Source organism: Monodon monoceros, unplaced genomic scaffold (assembly GCF_005190385.1).
Source record: "Monodon monoceros isolate NGI ecotype Baffin Bay Population unplaced genomic scaffold, NGI_Narwhal_1 Super_Scaffold_7, whole genome shotgun sequence".
Classification (NCBI taxonomy): Eukaryota; Metazoa; Chordata; class Mammalia; order Artiodactyla; family Monodontidae; genus Monodon; species Monodon monoceros.
The window spans coordinates 62,863,927-62,878,577 of NW_021703784.1; the positions used below are offsets into that span (position 1 = coordinate 62,863,927).

The 14,651-nt window shown below is 42.1% G+C and overlaps 2 protein-coding genes across 6 annotated transcripts in view; one reads left to right on the forward strand and one right to left on the reverse strand.

Annotated features, from left to right (window-relative positions):
* The window catches only part of MRVI1 (murine retrovirus integration site 1 homolog), a 77,895-nt gene that overhangs the window by 39,575 nt on the left and 23,669 nt on the right, over positions 1-14,651 (reverse strand). For all 4 annotated transcript variants that reach the window (XM_029207378.1, XM_029207377.1, XM_029207375.1 and 1 more), the window contains one exon: positions 13,017-13,095. In XM_029207378.1, the coding sequence (XP_029063211.1) occupies positions 13,017-13,095 (79 nt within the window). The remainder of the gene's footprint in view (positions 1-13,016; positions 13,096-14,651) is intronic.
* On the forward strand, positions 10,451-11,174 carry LOC114886635 (ras-related protein Rap-1b-like). Of its 2 annotated transcripts, none has more exons than XM_029207381.1 (2): positions 10,451-10,575; positions 10,632-11,174. In XM_029207381.1, the coding sequence occupies exons 1-2, from the start codon at positions 10,451-10,453 to the stop codon at positions 11,038-11,040; spliced, it is 534 nt and encodes a 177-aa protein (XP_029063214.1). In that variant the 3' UTR covers positions 11,041-11,174. The 2 variants fall into 2 exon arrangements, with proteins under 2 accessions (XP_029063214.1, XP_029063215.1); XM_029207382.1 differs by having other exon boundaries at positions 10,451-10,506.

Genomic DNA, 14,651 nt, shown 5'->3' on the forward strand with positions numbered 1-14,651 from the left:
GTTAAGAATCCACCTGCCAATGCAGGGGACACTGGTTCGATCCCTGGTCTGGGAAGATCCCACATGCCGCAGAGCAACTAAGCCCATGTGCCACAACTACTGAGCCTGCGCTCTAGAGCCGGTGAGCCACAACTACTGAGCCCTCATGCCACAACTACTGAAGCCCACGCGCCTACAGCCCATGCTCCGCAACAAGAGAAGCCACTGCAGTGAGAAGCCTGCGCACCGCAACAAAGAGTAGCCCCTGCTCGCCACAACTAGAGAGAGCCCGTGCGCAGCAACGAAGACCCAATGCAGCCAAAAATAAATAAGTAAATAAAAATTATAAATAAATAAACAGAGTGATCCCAGAACCTGCCACCCTCCTGATCTCAACCAAATTAACAACAATAACAACAACAAAAAATTTAAAGTCAACTAAAAATAGACCAGCAGCTCTCAAGTACAGGAAAAGGCAATAATCTTTAAAAATAATGGCCAGAGAAAAACAGAACTTACTAGAAGTAAATGTAGAGTTCCCACCCTTGATAACCCTTTCTTCCTCCCTCAAAGAATCAGTACTGAGAGGAAGATGTGAGAGGAAACGTTGTGACAAACTTTTGTAGTCACTTTTGTGACTACAGAGCTGGAAGAGAAGTGGACCGAGGGGTGGGCAGGCAGCTGCAGAGGCGATTCAGAAAGTTTCTCTAGAGTAGAAGGATATCCATCCCACCATAAGAACACTCCAACAAGACAAAAAACTGCCTGTGCTGCTATGTGCTTTTCATACTGAGGAGGAGGGGAGAGGAGAAGCAGAATGACAGCATAGTATTCTACCAGAGCTGATGATCTCAAACAACAGAGGGACTTACCAGAAAGGAAAGTAAGAGAACACAAATAAAACAATCCCTTCTGATAGAGCGAGTGACAGGAGACACATAGAAAGCCCCAACTGAAGCGGTCACAACCCCTACCCCCAACCTGCACTTCTGAGGAATAGCAGAGTGGCCAAACTCTTTGGATTTTGTCTATCTTTTCCTTCCTTTATCTGGCAGGGGAGTGAGAGTGGCTGCTGGGAATAGCTGGGTTAAGTGTGGAAAATAAACACCTGGGCAGATTGTCCCTGTAATTCTACCCTGAACTGGTGAAATAATCCATGCCCCACTACTGCTCACTCAAGGGAATAAGATATGCCCCCACTTCAGTGGAATAAATTCAAGTGTTAGACTATTAACAAAGTTATAGAAAAAGAGCAGAAACCAACCCACAACACCACTATCCACAGCACCAGCTGAACTTCCTCTTTTCCCCACCACCCAAGCAGTGACAACGCAGACACAAAATACCCAGTCCTCAACTAAGAGCTGCCAGGAGGACAGAGATCTCAGAAAAGGTAGGAAAAAGTCGGTGAAATTTGACCTACACAATATATCTAGGTCAAGAGAAAATCCAGGTAGAAATGTCCATATCAAAAAAAAAATTAAATGAAAACAAATGGCATGGCAACTACACAAAAATAGTATAGTCAAAAGAGGAAGGAAAGAGGAGAGGAAGGTATAAAGGAAAGAAGAAAAGAAACATGCTGGAGACATGTCAGAATAGAAACATAGATGCAAGAAACACATAAAATGCATTTTTGTGCGAAATGTATACCACAAATGTCTTGACTCAAGGAGAAATTAGAACCTGGAAAAATGAAAATAGGAATCAGAGGTGAGATGAGAGGATTGCACAAAATGGAAGAAGATTACAATTTAAGGAAATAAACTGAAGACCAAAATAACAAAATGAAGCAAAAAATTCTAAAAATATAGAACTAACCAATGTGTTGGAAATATGCAGGAGTAAAACAGATAGAGCCTCAAGCTGAATTAGTGGGGGAGATTGAGATGAGCACAAGGAAGTAAAGAAGGAAAGAAAGATTAAAGTATTGAGAGGTAGAGTAATGGACCTACAGTGGAGACACTGAGGAGAAATTTACAGATTATGGTGGCTCTGAAGTAGTGAAAAAACAAAAGGAACAAAGAACACATTCAAAGACATAAGAGAAGAAAAAATTTCCTCCACTGAGAGAAAAGCTGAACTTGCAGACTGAAAAAGCACACCAAGAGAAAAAAAAAAAAAAAATATATATATATATATATATAAAACCTTACTCTTTTCTATGCATGTATATATATCTTATATAGATCCATAGCTATATATGAACATAAAAATGCTTCTCCAACTACCCTCATAGAAAGAGTAAGTAACCTACAGGGGAAAGTAAGGGTTGAGAGGTGCTGGAAATAAGCTGGTCTCAGACTTCTCTACAACACTGAATACAGCGTAACATCTACAAAGCTCTGGGGAAAAGAGTGATCCAGAATTTATAACCATCTAAGCTGTCCTTCAAGAATAAGAACATTTTCAAACATGCTAGAATTCAAGGAAAATGCACCTCTAAGCCCTTCTAGGAAAACTATTGGATGATGAAATCCAGCTAAACAAGACATAAATCAAAATCATAAGCTTGGGAATTGTGAGCCACAGTAAGGGGACTGGTGGTGAACATTAAATTCGCTTACATATAAGCTTAAAGCTAAACAACTATGGAAATTATGGTTATAGAGTGGAATGTACACGTTACAACCTTGAGAGTATAAAAAGAATAACTTATCATTTGTATAGGTGGAGATGGAAAGGTTAGGAAGACATATGAAAGTGGGGAGAAATACTGCCGTTCTCATCTTTCCCTGCAATAATCCAAACTTGAAATATGTAATATAAAAACGAACCTCAATGACTCCAAACCCTTAATGCATTTCATAATATCTATTTTTAAACTTTTTAAAACTAACCTCTTTTTTTTTTTTTTGGAGGGAGCAATTACCAAAATTCAGCAAGCCCTACACTTTCACTTCACTTTAATTCAAGTTCAATTAAATTTTCATACTTTTTATTAAAAAAAAGTATATGGAGCAATCTATAATCTCTCTCACTCCTTCTGTATTTGTGGGAAAGGGGATGTTTGATGTAAGCGATTTTTACTTTCTTCTTTGTATTTTTCACTGTTAGTTGAATTTTTTGATAATCGACGAGCTATTTTTAATAAAAACAGTAAAATTATTTTTAAAATATCTGCCTTTACCACCTCATTCCAATGAAAGCTTTTGTTTCTGGCAATCTCCAGGACTTGGAAAAGTAACTTTGGGGGCTTCTGGTTAAAGATGTGCTGAGGTCCAGGACGATCCCCCAAAAGGCCAAAGATATTTGACCTGGGGATCAACTCTCTTCTGATCTATTTTCTCAGAGGGCCTTCTCCTTGCCTGAGACCTGAGGGCCCTGAGCCCCAGACTGGGGTGTCTGGAAGGACTGCCTCAGCCCACACCTCTCCCAACGTCCAGGTCCAGATATCCAGCCACGTCCTAGACATTACCCTCTGGATCAGGATAACAAAAACCACTTCAACAACTACCATTGATCAAACATAAGCTTGCATTAGAGGCACTTTCTCATTTACTCCTTAGAATAGCCTTGCAGAGCAAATATTGCTAAGTTCAGTTTCTGGGGACGCTGCGAACTAGGAAACCGAAGCTCAGCAAAGTTAAGTAGATTCCCCAGGATCCCAGCTAGATGCTGGTAGTGCCAGGATGCAAAGCCAGTTCTGTCAGACTGCGACATCCAGGCTTCTTCCCATAGGCATTCAGATGTCCAAACCCAAACGTGTTGTCTTTCTCCTTAAGGGAGCTCCTTCTCCTGTGCTCCCCACCCTGATTAATAGCACCATCACCCCCTTGGCCGTGCAGACGCACACCTGTTGGTCTTTCTGGTCTCCCCCTCCACCCCATCCCCTCATCAAGTCCTGCCAAGCTGACCTCCAAATGGCTCTCAAACCTATCCTCCCCACGTTCCCTCCTGTCCATCTCAGTCTACAGTCCCATCACCTCTCACCAGGCTGCTTCCATACCCTCTTACCTAGTCTCCCCACCTCTAGCCTCAGCTTTCATAAACTGTCCAGAAGAATTATTCTTAGACTCAGCTTTGACCCTCATGCTTCCTTACCTACAGGCTTCTCTGGCTTTGCAAGGGGTGCTAAAGGAAGTTCAAACTCATTAATTAGACCTCAGAGACTTTACCTTCTCTGATTCCCACCTCCACTCCACACTTGCTGCCCATCTCTTTGGGACACATGGTTCACACTTGGTTCACCTGGGATTCCTTATGTTTCTGGAACATGCCAAGTGCTAGAAGATGCCCGAGTGCCTTTGCTCCTGCTATTCCCTCTGCCTGGGATGCCCTTCTCTTCCTCAGCTCAAAGCTGCTCCTCCAAGGATCCTGCCCTGACTCATTCACCCCTACTGAGCTGGCTGCTTCTTCCTCTGTGTTCCTAGGTACTTTATGGGCTTAAAGTCTTAACACAATGTATTGTAATGACATTATCTACCCTTGTATTTCCTCTCCTACAAGGTGAGGGTGAGCTCATTAATTTATTCAATATTTATTTAGTGCTTACTATGCTCCAGGCAATGAGCATGGAGCTAGGCATATAATGCTGAGCAAAACAGATGTGTCACTGTCCTCTGGGAGCTTGTTACCTGGCAGGACAGATTAATTAGAGAAATACCCAAATGTTACTTTTCATGCTGTGATAGATTTTATAAGGGAGAAGCATCTGGAGCGTGCTGAAAAAGTCTTCCCTAGGAAGGTGACATATGAGCAGATATCTAGAGACTGAATGGGAGCTCATTAGGCAAAGAGGAAGAGAGGAAGAACATTGCAGGTAGAGAGAACAGCATGTGCCAAGCCTAAGAAGGAGGAGGAATGAGTTGCTGAAGGAAGACTAAGACGTTGAGAGGGAGGAGGAGAGTGGTCCTAGAAGATGCTGGCGAGGTGAGCAGGGTTAATCACACAGGGCCTCTTAAGCTCTACTAAGGATTCTAGTGCTCATTTTGAGAGCAGAATGAAGTCTCTGAAGAGGCTGAACCAGATTTGCATTTCAGAGATTCCTCTCGCTGCCTGCGGATGGTGGATTGAACTGGGTGAGGAGGTCAGGAGTGCAAGCAGAGGGATGGGATAGGAGGTTGTTGAGGGAGCCAAGGGACTGGTAATGACGGCAGGGCCTGAGCCTCCTTCACCTCTGCACCCCCAACATGCAGCCCAGGAACTGGTCCACAGTCAGCCTCATGTCTTTGGCTTGAAATGACCTGCAGATGATCAAGACCCAAACATCCTTCAAAGGGTCCCTGTGAACCCTTGAAGGATGGCTTGTTGGAAAGACCAGATGCAACAGGGAAGAGAGTCTCCAAGTCCTCAGAAACCGAAGCAGAGCCAGAGTTCTTAAGACTCCAGAATGTTCTAGATTTCCCCCATCTCCCAAAGGAACAGCCAACAATCATCAGGAGACTTGAGTTCTTCCCAATGAGCTCATATGCACTGTTGTATTTAGAACCTGTTAAGGGGGCCAGACTCTCTAGCTCCCAGGGGGGGTTTACAATACCTTTGGTCCCAGGTACAGGCAGGGATGAGGCTCTTTGATGGAGCTTTCAGAATGTAGGAAAAGGAAGTCACAACTCTGCTGATCAAGCACATGTGGTTGCCCGCCACATCTCCAGACTGCCCTATATACTGTGGAGCACAGAGTACAATGTCCCACTTAGCTGGCAAGAAAGAATTCTACAACCTTGATGACAGGAATTAAAATGTATGACAGGTTCCTGCTGGAATAAAGACCAGTATCACATAAAAACATTACATCAGCTCAGTGAAGTAGGTACTATTCTTACCCCCATTTTATAGATGAGCAAACAAGGCATCTAGAGCATAAGAAACTTGCCTGAGGCTATGCAGCTGGTAAGTGGGGAAGCTTGAGCTTTTAACCACTCAGATTCTAGAAATGAGAGAAAAGTGGGAGGGAGGGTACCTTTACTGAACACCTTCCTTGGTTAATTTTTTACAATTTAGCGTTTATAGGAATCAAACTCATTTACCTGGTAATTTTATTTCTAAGATCCATCTTGTTCCCTGTTGGTATTAGATAGTGAGGTGTTGCTGTAGTAGTGGATGTCTACATTGTTATAATTATTTGTAAGTTAACTTGGCAGTATGCATATATATTTAAATATAAATACCTTTTGATCAAGCAATTCTACTTCTAAGGTACTATCCCATGGAAAAACTCATGCATTTCTATAAAGATATATCATGGAGAATGTTCATTATAACATCGTTTATAGTAGAGAAAGAATACAAACAACCTAAACAGTAATCAATAAGAGAAAGGTCAAACAATTTATATAGTTCCTCATGCCACAGAATTCTACAAAGCAGTATTAAATTTTATTAAAAAACTAAAAGCTCCATATGCACTAAATGAGAAACTTTCTAATATTGTTATGTAAGAAAGACAATGTGACAGAGACAACTGGTCATCCACCAAAATCTGCCCTCCTCAGCTTCCATGTGAAAGGAGTTTAATATGGACACATGGCCAGCAGCCCAGCTAGTGACAACATTCCCCAGTATCCCTTGCTGCTAGGTATTGCCATGCCACATCATCACCAATGAACTGGGAGCTAAAAAGAGATATGCAACTCCCAGTTTACTTAAAAAAAAAAAAAAGCCTGCTCTGTACTTCCATTGTTTCACCTTCCTACAAACCGGAACACAGATTTACCCATGATCCAGCTTCAACCATGTAGACAAGTGTAATACCTCACGGGATGGCAAAATGACAACAGAGAAGAAACCAGGGTCTCCGAATGATCACATGGAGCAGAGCCACCTGTAACCCGACAGCTCACCTTAGAATTGTTACTTAAGCATGAAACAATCTTCTCTCTCCTATAGGTTAGCAAACTTTGGGGCCTCATGTCAAAACAACTTAGATTTTATCTTAATTAAAGCAGGAAGGTTGCAGAATACTTTAAAAGAGTTACTTACATAGAAAATTTGGTAGTAAGTATAAAAGAAAGTACACCATGACCACATGCATTTTATTGCAGGACCATAAGGGTTTATTTCTATATATGGAAAATTATTAATTAATATATTAAATGATATAATTTATATGATTCTTTAATAGATATGCAAAACAAATTGACAAAATTCAACATGAATCTTAAAACTCGGAAGAGAAGAATATATTTCCTTAAAATAATGAAAAATAAAAATATAAAATAATACATGAAATAATATATTTTTATATTTATATATTTTATCTTTCTACATATTATATGTCCTTCTATTTAGTGATAATATAAATATGAAATAATAATAAGTTAAAATAGTGCATCTATTTAATAACTAGGTACAACATGGTCCTTGAAAGAAAAACACACAAAAATTTCAATTAAAAACAGAAAAGGGCTTCTCTGGTGGCGCAGTGGTTGAGAGTTCACCTGCCGATGCAGGGGACACGGGTTCGTGCCCCGGTCTGGGAAGATTCCCACATGCCGCGGAGTGGCTGGGCCCGTGAGCCATGGCCGCTGAGCCTGCGCGTCCGGAGCCTGTGCTCCGCAACGGGAGAGGCCACAACAGTGAGAGGCCCGCGTGCCGCAAAAAAAAAACAAAAACAAAAACAGAAAAAACGCAAGAGTTCTCCTTATCACCATTGTCATATTAGAGAATGTTGCCAAAATAATAAACCATATACAGATATACAAGAGAAAGACACATACACATGCACAAGCACACAACTAAGACAAATAGTGAATTTGATAAAATAAAATAACAGATTGTGAATGTGAAAAAATGAGGTATTTTGCAAAGTGGTCAAGAGCCTTTGGATTTAGACACATCTGGGTTCCAATCCTGGCTTCAGCAGTTAATTACCATCTCCCTGAATCAATTTCCTCATCTGCAAAATGGGTATAATAAGACCCACCCCTCAGGGTTGTTGTAAGCATTAAGCGAAATATTGTCAAATGCTTAGCATGGGTCCTGGTACACAGTAATCACCCTAGTTATAATAATCATGCTACTTAACCACTATTGTAATCACTACCATTTGTTAACAGTAATATTTATTATACAAGAAACATGTATAATACCAAGCAGCATTCATCTATGACACTGATTATCAGTTAGGAAAATCTAATGAAAAAAGTCTTCTTCATAAATAAGCAAAAATATAAATCATGTAGAATTTGTCTCAATAAGAGATATGGAAGGCCTTTACAAAGATCCTTAAATCTAGTACAGGAAAAAGAAAGGAATACTTAAATTAATAGAGGGACAAACCACGTGCCTGAATGAGAACTAAATGCTTGCAAACTAAATAACTGAAAAATCTATGAACTGTAAAACAAACAAAACTAGGACAGTTCTGAATCCAGTGTGTAGCCTTAAAGCAATCACAATTAAAATGTTGTATAAGATGACATAAATTTCACTTAAAGAATAGGTAGGTGAGAGGCAAAACTGGAAAAGACCTGGAATCCATAAATCTTAGGTTAGAGTTAAGAGCTTTCTGAAGTGTCCTAGTCCAATAGGGAACAGAGGCCCACAGAGGCTGAGGAACATATTTAAAGACACCGGACACCGTTAAGTGGTGTCTGGCCATGAACTCCAATCTCCTGAATTCTTGTCCAGTTGCTCTATTAATTTGCACTGAATCTTTGTATCTAGAATATAATGAATACTCTGAAAAAGAAGAGCAATGGGGGAGAAGTAACCCACTGTACACTAGAACATATTATAAGGCAGCAGCAATTAAAATGGTACAATACTGACCAGAATAAAACAGAATCAAGGGCCCAGAACCAGTCTTTGCTATACATGAAAAAAAGATGCAGTGTATGATTATCTAAGCCACAATGTAATAAGAAATATAAACACTATTAAAATATTATTGAGGTAACAGAATCTTAAGTCTTCAAATACCTATATCTTAAAACAAATTTCAGAGGTATTAGCAAAATAAATAGAAATAAATCAAACTGTAGATAAACTATCAGAAAATAGATTTGTTATCCCAATTAAGGAGAAGTAATATTTTTATAATGATTTAAATAATAGAAGACTTTCAAAGGAAAAGATAGGCTAAAATTACTGTATAAAAACTTTATGATCTCTCTAAAATAATACAAAATTTGTTCAAAGGCAAAAAAAAAACCAAGAAAAATGAAAAAGTATTGACAAAAAATACAGCCAAAGAACGGTTACTATCTATAAGGTCTACATGTATGACCAACAAAAAACCCAAGACCCAAATGAACACATGAGTAAAGAAATAAATAGTTAATTCACCCATTAAGAAAAAAATGTTTAAAAATTTTAAGTTTAAGCAAATTAATTGAAGTAATAATGGAACGGTATTTCGCACTACTACTACTAATAGTAGTAATTGTTATTTTGGGTCATCTTGTTCTCATTACATTCTGGCCAATAAGGAGCAAAAGCAAAGCAAAGCAAAGTTTAGTGCAGGTAGTGTTTAGTGAGAAGACCCCTCACTCAGTCTACAGGGAGCATCACCCATTGGAGGCAATATGGTAAATGCAAATATTCCTACAAATATTCCTACACTTTGACCCCGTGATTCTCAAGCCTGAGAATTTATCCCAAGAGAGTAACTTAAAGGAAGAAAGAAAAAAAACCTACAGCTACAAAGTTGTTTATAGTAGTGGTGTTAATCATAGTTAAAAGAACTGTAAACATCTGAAATACCCAACAATAGATACATCCATACAAAACGAAACTATGCACCCATTAAATGATAAATATGAGGACAAGTCAAACTATAATGGAATTAGTCGTGAAATAAGTATTTTAAAAGTAGAAACAGGGGGCTTCCCTGGTGGCACAGTGGATAAGAATTTGCCTGCCAATGGAAGGGACCCAGGTTCGATCCTTGGACTGGGAAGACCCCACACGTCGCAGAGCAACTAAGCCTGTGCGCCACAACTACTGAGCCTGCGAGCCACAACTACTGAAGCCCGCGCACCCAGAGCCTGTGCTCTGCAGCCACCGCAGTGAGAAGCCTGTGCGCCGCAACAGAGTAGCCCCTGCTCACCACAACTAGAAAAAGCCCACGCACAGCAAACGAAAACCCAATGTAGCCAAAAATAAATAAAATTAAATCTTAAAAAAAAAAAGGTAGAAACAGGGCGTTACATCTACACCACCAAACCAATTGTGAAAAAATTATAAATAAGGGTAAATACTGGAAAGAATAAAAACTGTTGCTTTTTCAGAATTTATGGGGTTGTGGGTGAAATTTTAAGATAAATCTTTCCCTAGGGTTTAAAATCTGCTTTAATAAACAAGTTTGAAATTAAAAGTAGAGAAGTATATCATATTTTTCCAAAGATTTCATCTAAAGATGATTAATTTTTTTTAATTAGTACTTTAAAAAATTGTTGGGAGAGTCAGGCGTGTAAGCCAGCCGGAGCGGCAGCGCCGGTAGCAGCGACCCGGAAGGGAGCGCGAGGCGACGCTGGCTGCGGGGACCCGGTGACAGTGCAAGAAGTACTAAATTTTACAAGTTTGCACCATGCGTGAGTATAAGCTAGTCGTTTTTGTCTCAGGAGGAGCTGGAAAATCTGCTCTGACTGTACAATTTATTCAAGGAATTTTTGTTGAAAAATATGATCCTACAATAGAAGATTCTTATAGAAAGCAAGTTGAAGTAATGCACAACAGTGTATGCTTGAAATCTTGGATACTGCAGGAACGGAACAATTTACAGCAATGAGGGATTTGTACGTGAAAAACGGACAAGGCTTTGCGTTAGCTTATTCCATCACAGCACAGTCCATATTTAATGATTTACAAGATCTGAGAGAACAGATTCTTCGAGTTAAAGACACTGATGATGCTCCAATGATTCTGGTTGGTAATAAGTGTGACTTGGAAGATGAAAGAGTTGTAGGAAAGGAACAAGGTCAAAATTTAGCAAGACAATGGAACAACAGTGCGTTCTTAGAATCCTCTGTAAAATCAAAAATAAATGTTAATGAGATCTTTTATGACCTAGTGTGGCAAATTAACAGAAAAACTCCAGTGCCTGGGAAGGCCCGCAAAAAGTCATCATGTCAGCTGCTTTATTACACTAAATGCACTGTAGCTCTGAGCCAGGTCTGAAGAACTGCTGCCCAATTCAACAGTGCCAGCATTCCAACTTTGTTAAACCTACCAACATCTTAAACGGACTTTCTGTGGTGGTACCCTTTAAGGGGCGGATGAAAGCTACTATATCAGTTTGCACATTCTAATCACTTTCCAGTATCACAAGAGAGATTTTTACTTATATAATGGTCCTAGAGTATGCAGCTGGTAAAACCAGAGGCTACAATCCAGTATTACTGTTAAGAGACATTTTTCATCCACCAATGTTGTACATGTATGAAAACGGTGTACTGTATACTTTAACACGCCCCATACTTTATATTGGAGAGTACAATAATGTAAATCCTAAAAGCACCACTATTATTTTAGCATAATAGAAGAGAGTCCAAAGAGCTCCTATATAGACTACTCCAGATAACTTCACTTCTTTGATACTTGTAGCTTATTGTAATTTTTAAAACATAAATTCAAGGTCATTATCATTGTATTGTACAAATAAGCGCTTTAACACAGCGATATAGTTTTTTAATTTTTAAAAATCTGTGGAGACAGTGATCTTGTCTTTAAAATAAGATAGTCCTTTCAGTATAATGTCTTAAAGACGTTGCCTTTAATATCTGTTGGGAAGGAAATATCCAGACTTTTCAAATCTTTTATTATATGTTTCCTTTTTTGTTTACATAGGGAACAATGTTTATAGTTGTGTATACAGTGGGGGGTCTACAACAAGAAGTGTATATTTTCAAACAATCTTTTAATGATTTAACAATTTTTGTAAATCACTTTCAGGCTTCTGCAGCTGTAGATTCTCACTGTGAATCCCCTGCTTGCTCATGCATAAGTGTATGTGCAATACCAAATATACAGGTTTAGTATTTTTGCCTGTTAGTGATTGTTTCACATGCGTAACGTTTTGGTTGAGATGTTAAATGGTGGATGAGTACTGTGGATGTGAATGTGGGAAGTAATTTTAATCATGTGTAATTGGTCACAAGGCCTAAGTTGCAGTAACTATTGCTGTTTTATTTAACAATGCCTTGTTGCTTTGTATGCACTAACATTTGGGTGTAAACATTGTGTGTCTATCCAACAGGGAGCCACAGTATTTAAATTGACCAACCTAATGTTACAACTCCTTTTGAGGTGGCCAAACGTAAACTAAAAGCCTTAATTAAAGTGGTGCAATTTTGCATAACTTAGCATCAGTAGTTCAATAAATTTGGATTGCCAAAAAAAAAATAATTGTTGGATGTTTTACTTCTGGGAATCTTCTTGTCAATGTTGAATAGGTAGGTGTTAGTTACTATATTTCAGACTAGGGGCTTCCAACATGGTTGGTGGCACCCTGGACACAGCCACAGAACAATCCTTAAGCAGAAGGTTTCTATGCTGAGAATGACCACGAGTAGCGTGAGCCATCGGGAGAAGTGAGTCAGGAGATGGGAGCTGGGGTGGAGGTGAGGCAAGAGACCCCAAGTTTTACTTTCTGAAGGCGAGTCTGGCAAGTGGGTGGGTGGGGCCTTGCAGCCACCAGGAGGGAAGGGCTGGGGTCTGGACTTTGTAGTGACAGCAGATTAGAAAGCAAGAGATGACTCTGATGTCTCAGAAAGAGGAACTGTTCTATCTGGGTGGCTTCCTGGGTGTGAGAGGAAAAGGAAAAGGAAGCAGCAGAAGTTCAGGCCTGGGTCACCCTTCCAGACCCACTAGGTGCTAACAAGGCTCAGGGAGGGCTGGAGGGGTCCAGAAGGGGGGCTGGTTGGAAGAAGACAAGTTTAGAGGTTTTCTGAGTGGGCAGGAAACGCCATCTGATTCACTTATTCATCCATTTGCAAATATTTACTGAGGGCCTGCTCTGCGTCTGGCCCACACTCGCCACTGGGATGGACAAAGGCCCTGACAGGATGTGCAGTGTTTACACGTTCGTCTTCTTTGATCTGGAGAAAATGAATCTAGCCCCAGCCTGAGGAGATCATCTCCCCGATCCCACCTACCTTTTTCCTGCTCAGCCGCTTCACTAAGGTCTGGAAGCTTGAGCCCCACTAAGTTCTGATTTCTTAGCAGGATGTGCTCCTTTTTAGGAAAAGAAAGACAACGTTTCAGATGGTGACCTCAGGCTGGACTCTTCCCTCATTCTATGGCTCTGTGACCCCTCAGTCTCACGGGGCAGCACTCGGGGTGGGGACAGTCACGACATCTGAGGGGCACCAGGAAGACCGCTCCTCTCCCAGCCTGTAAAGGTGCTAGAAACCCCACCATCAGTGCCCCATTCCTTGGGTCAGGAATGGTCCTTCGCATGGCTGGCTTTTTAAATAAGCCTGTGAGCCTCAGGGCGAGGGAGCTGCCAGCCACATGGTGGCTGAAGGCTGGAGGACAAACAGAAGCAGAGCCCAGGGCTCTGGGGATAGGAGGTCCCCTGGGTGCCTATGGAGCCGCCAAAGATGGAAACAATGTTTGTGATCCCATGGCTGTGCTCTGAGCTGCCTGGAGCTTCCTGCCTTGTTATTCTGGGCAGTGAGTGCCCACTTTCAGGACTTGGGACCTCCCCTGCCCCCAGTTCCTCAGTGGCCTGTGATGGCACCTCTTGAGTTGTTAAACTCTCCAGACGAATGAGGCCTGCAGATTGCCGTCCCAAGGCTGCAGGCCAATAGCCACTGCTGCCTGGGGCTTCGGCCAGCAGAGTCGAGAAGAGATGGGGATGCTGACAGCAGGTATGTGGCACAGGTAGGCTCACACCTGTTCCAAGTCCAAGACCGGTGCTCCCAAGTGGAAATGCCACACAGAGGTCCTTGGGCCTGTGACCTGTGCTTCTAAGGGGATTTTCAGTGTCCCGGTAGCAAAGGCCACTTGGACGGTTTTCCTCCCGGGTGAAGGAGAGGAAAGGGCCAGCAGAGGGAGCTCTGGCCCAGATGGAAGTCATGCGCCAGGGCCCTTGACCTGTTTCCTTAACCAGAGGCCCACAACCAAGCGGCTCTCAGCACCCTGGCTTGGACTGGAGGTGTGGTCAGACACAGGGCAGTGGTTAGTGGGATGGGGCCTCCAGGTTCTCTGTGGTTTTCTTTGCTGCAGAGGGGAACTGGCAGGGGTCTGGGGGTGGCCTGTCGCCTGGGCCTGGCCTCTGCTGCCCAGAGGCACGTGAAGGCAAATGCCTGTCTGGCCTCCTTGGCGTCACCTTCCCCAGGGGTCTGGGGCTGCGGCCCACCAGGGGCGGCCCTTGCAGGCCTGTGCTGACCCGCTAGTTAGTGAGGTCTTCCTGGCTGGGTGGGCTTTTCCGTGTATAATGTTTTTAACCTCAGCAGCCAGGCCCCAGCTCCCCCGGAGCCTCCAACGCAGAAGGCTTCTGTGCAGGACAGTGGCCACGGTTGGAACGCGTTCCTGCTAGTGCAGACCCCCAGCCCCGCACTTGCTCTTGACCGCTGTCAAGTGCCTCATTTCCTTCCCTGTCCCACGGCCCCTCTGTAGGGGAGCCAGGAGGGCCTCGTCCAACTCCAGCTGTGCGGGCGCCAGGCCCCACCCCGTGGAGTCCCGGCTGCCTTGGCCTGTGGCCTGGGTTGGCCCTCTGGGGAAGTGGGGCTTGGGTAAGGATTTCTTTGTCCTGTTAAACTCTTCTCTTCCTCACACCCTGGGCT

What these genes read in the sequence shown, in the direction of transcription:
- LOC114886635 (XM_029207381.1), top strand. Translation starts at nt 10,451, where the DNA reads ATGCGTGAGTATAAGCTAGTCGTTTTTGTCTCAGGAGGAGCTGGAAAA. An exon ending in ATAGAAGATTCTTATAGAAA is followed by an intron (nt 10,576 to 10,631) that starts GCAAGTTGAAGT and finishes TACTGCAGGAAC; the next exon opens with GGAACAATTTACAGCAATGA.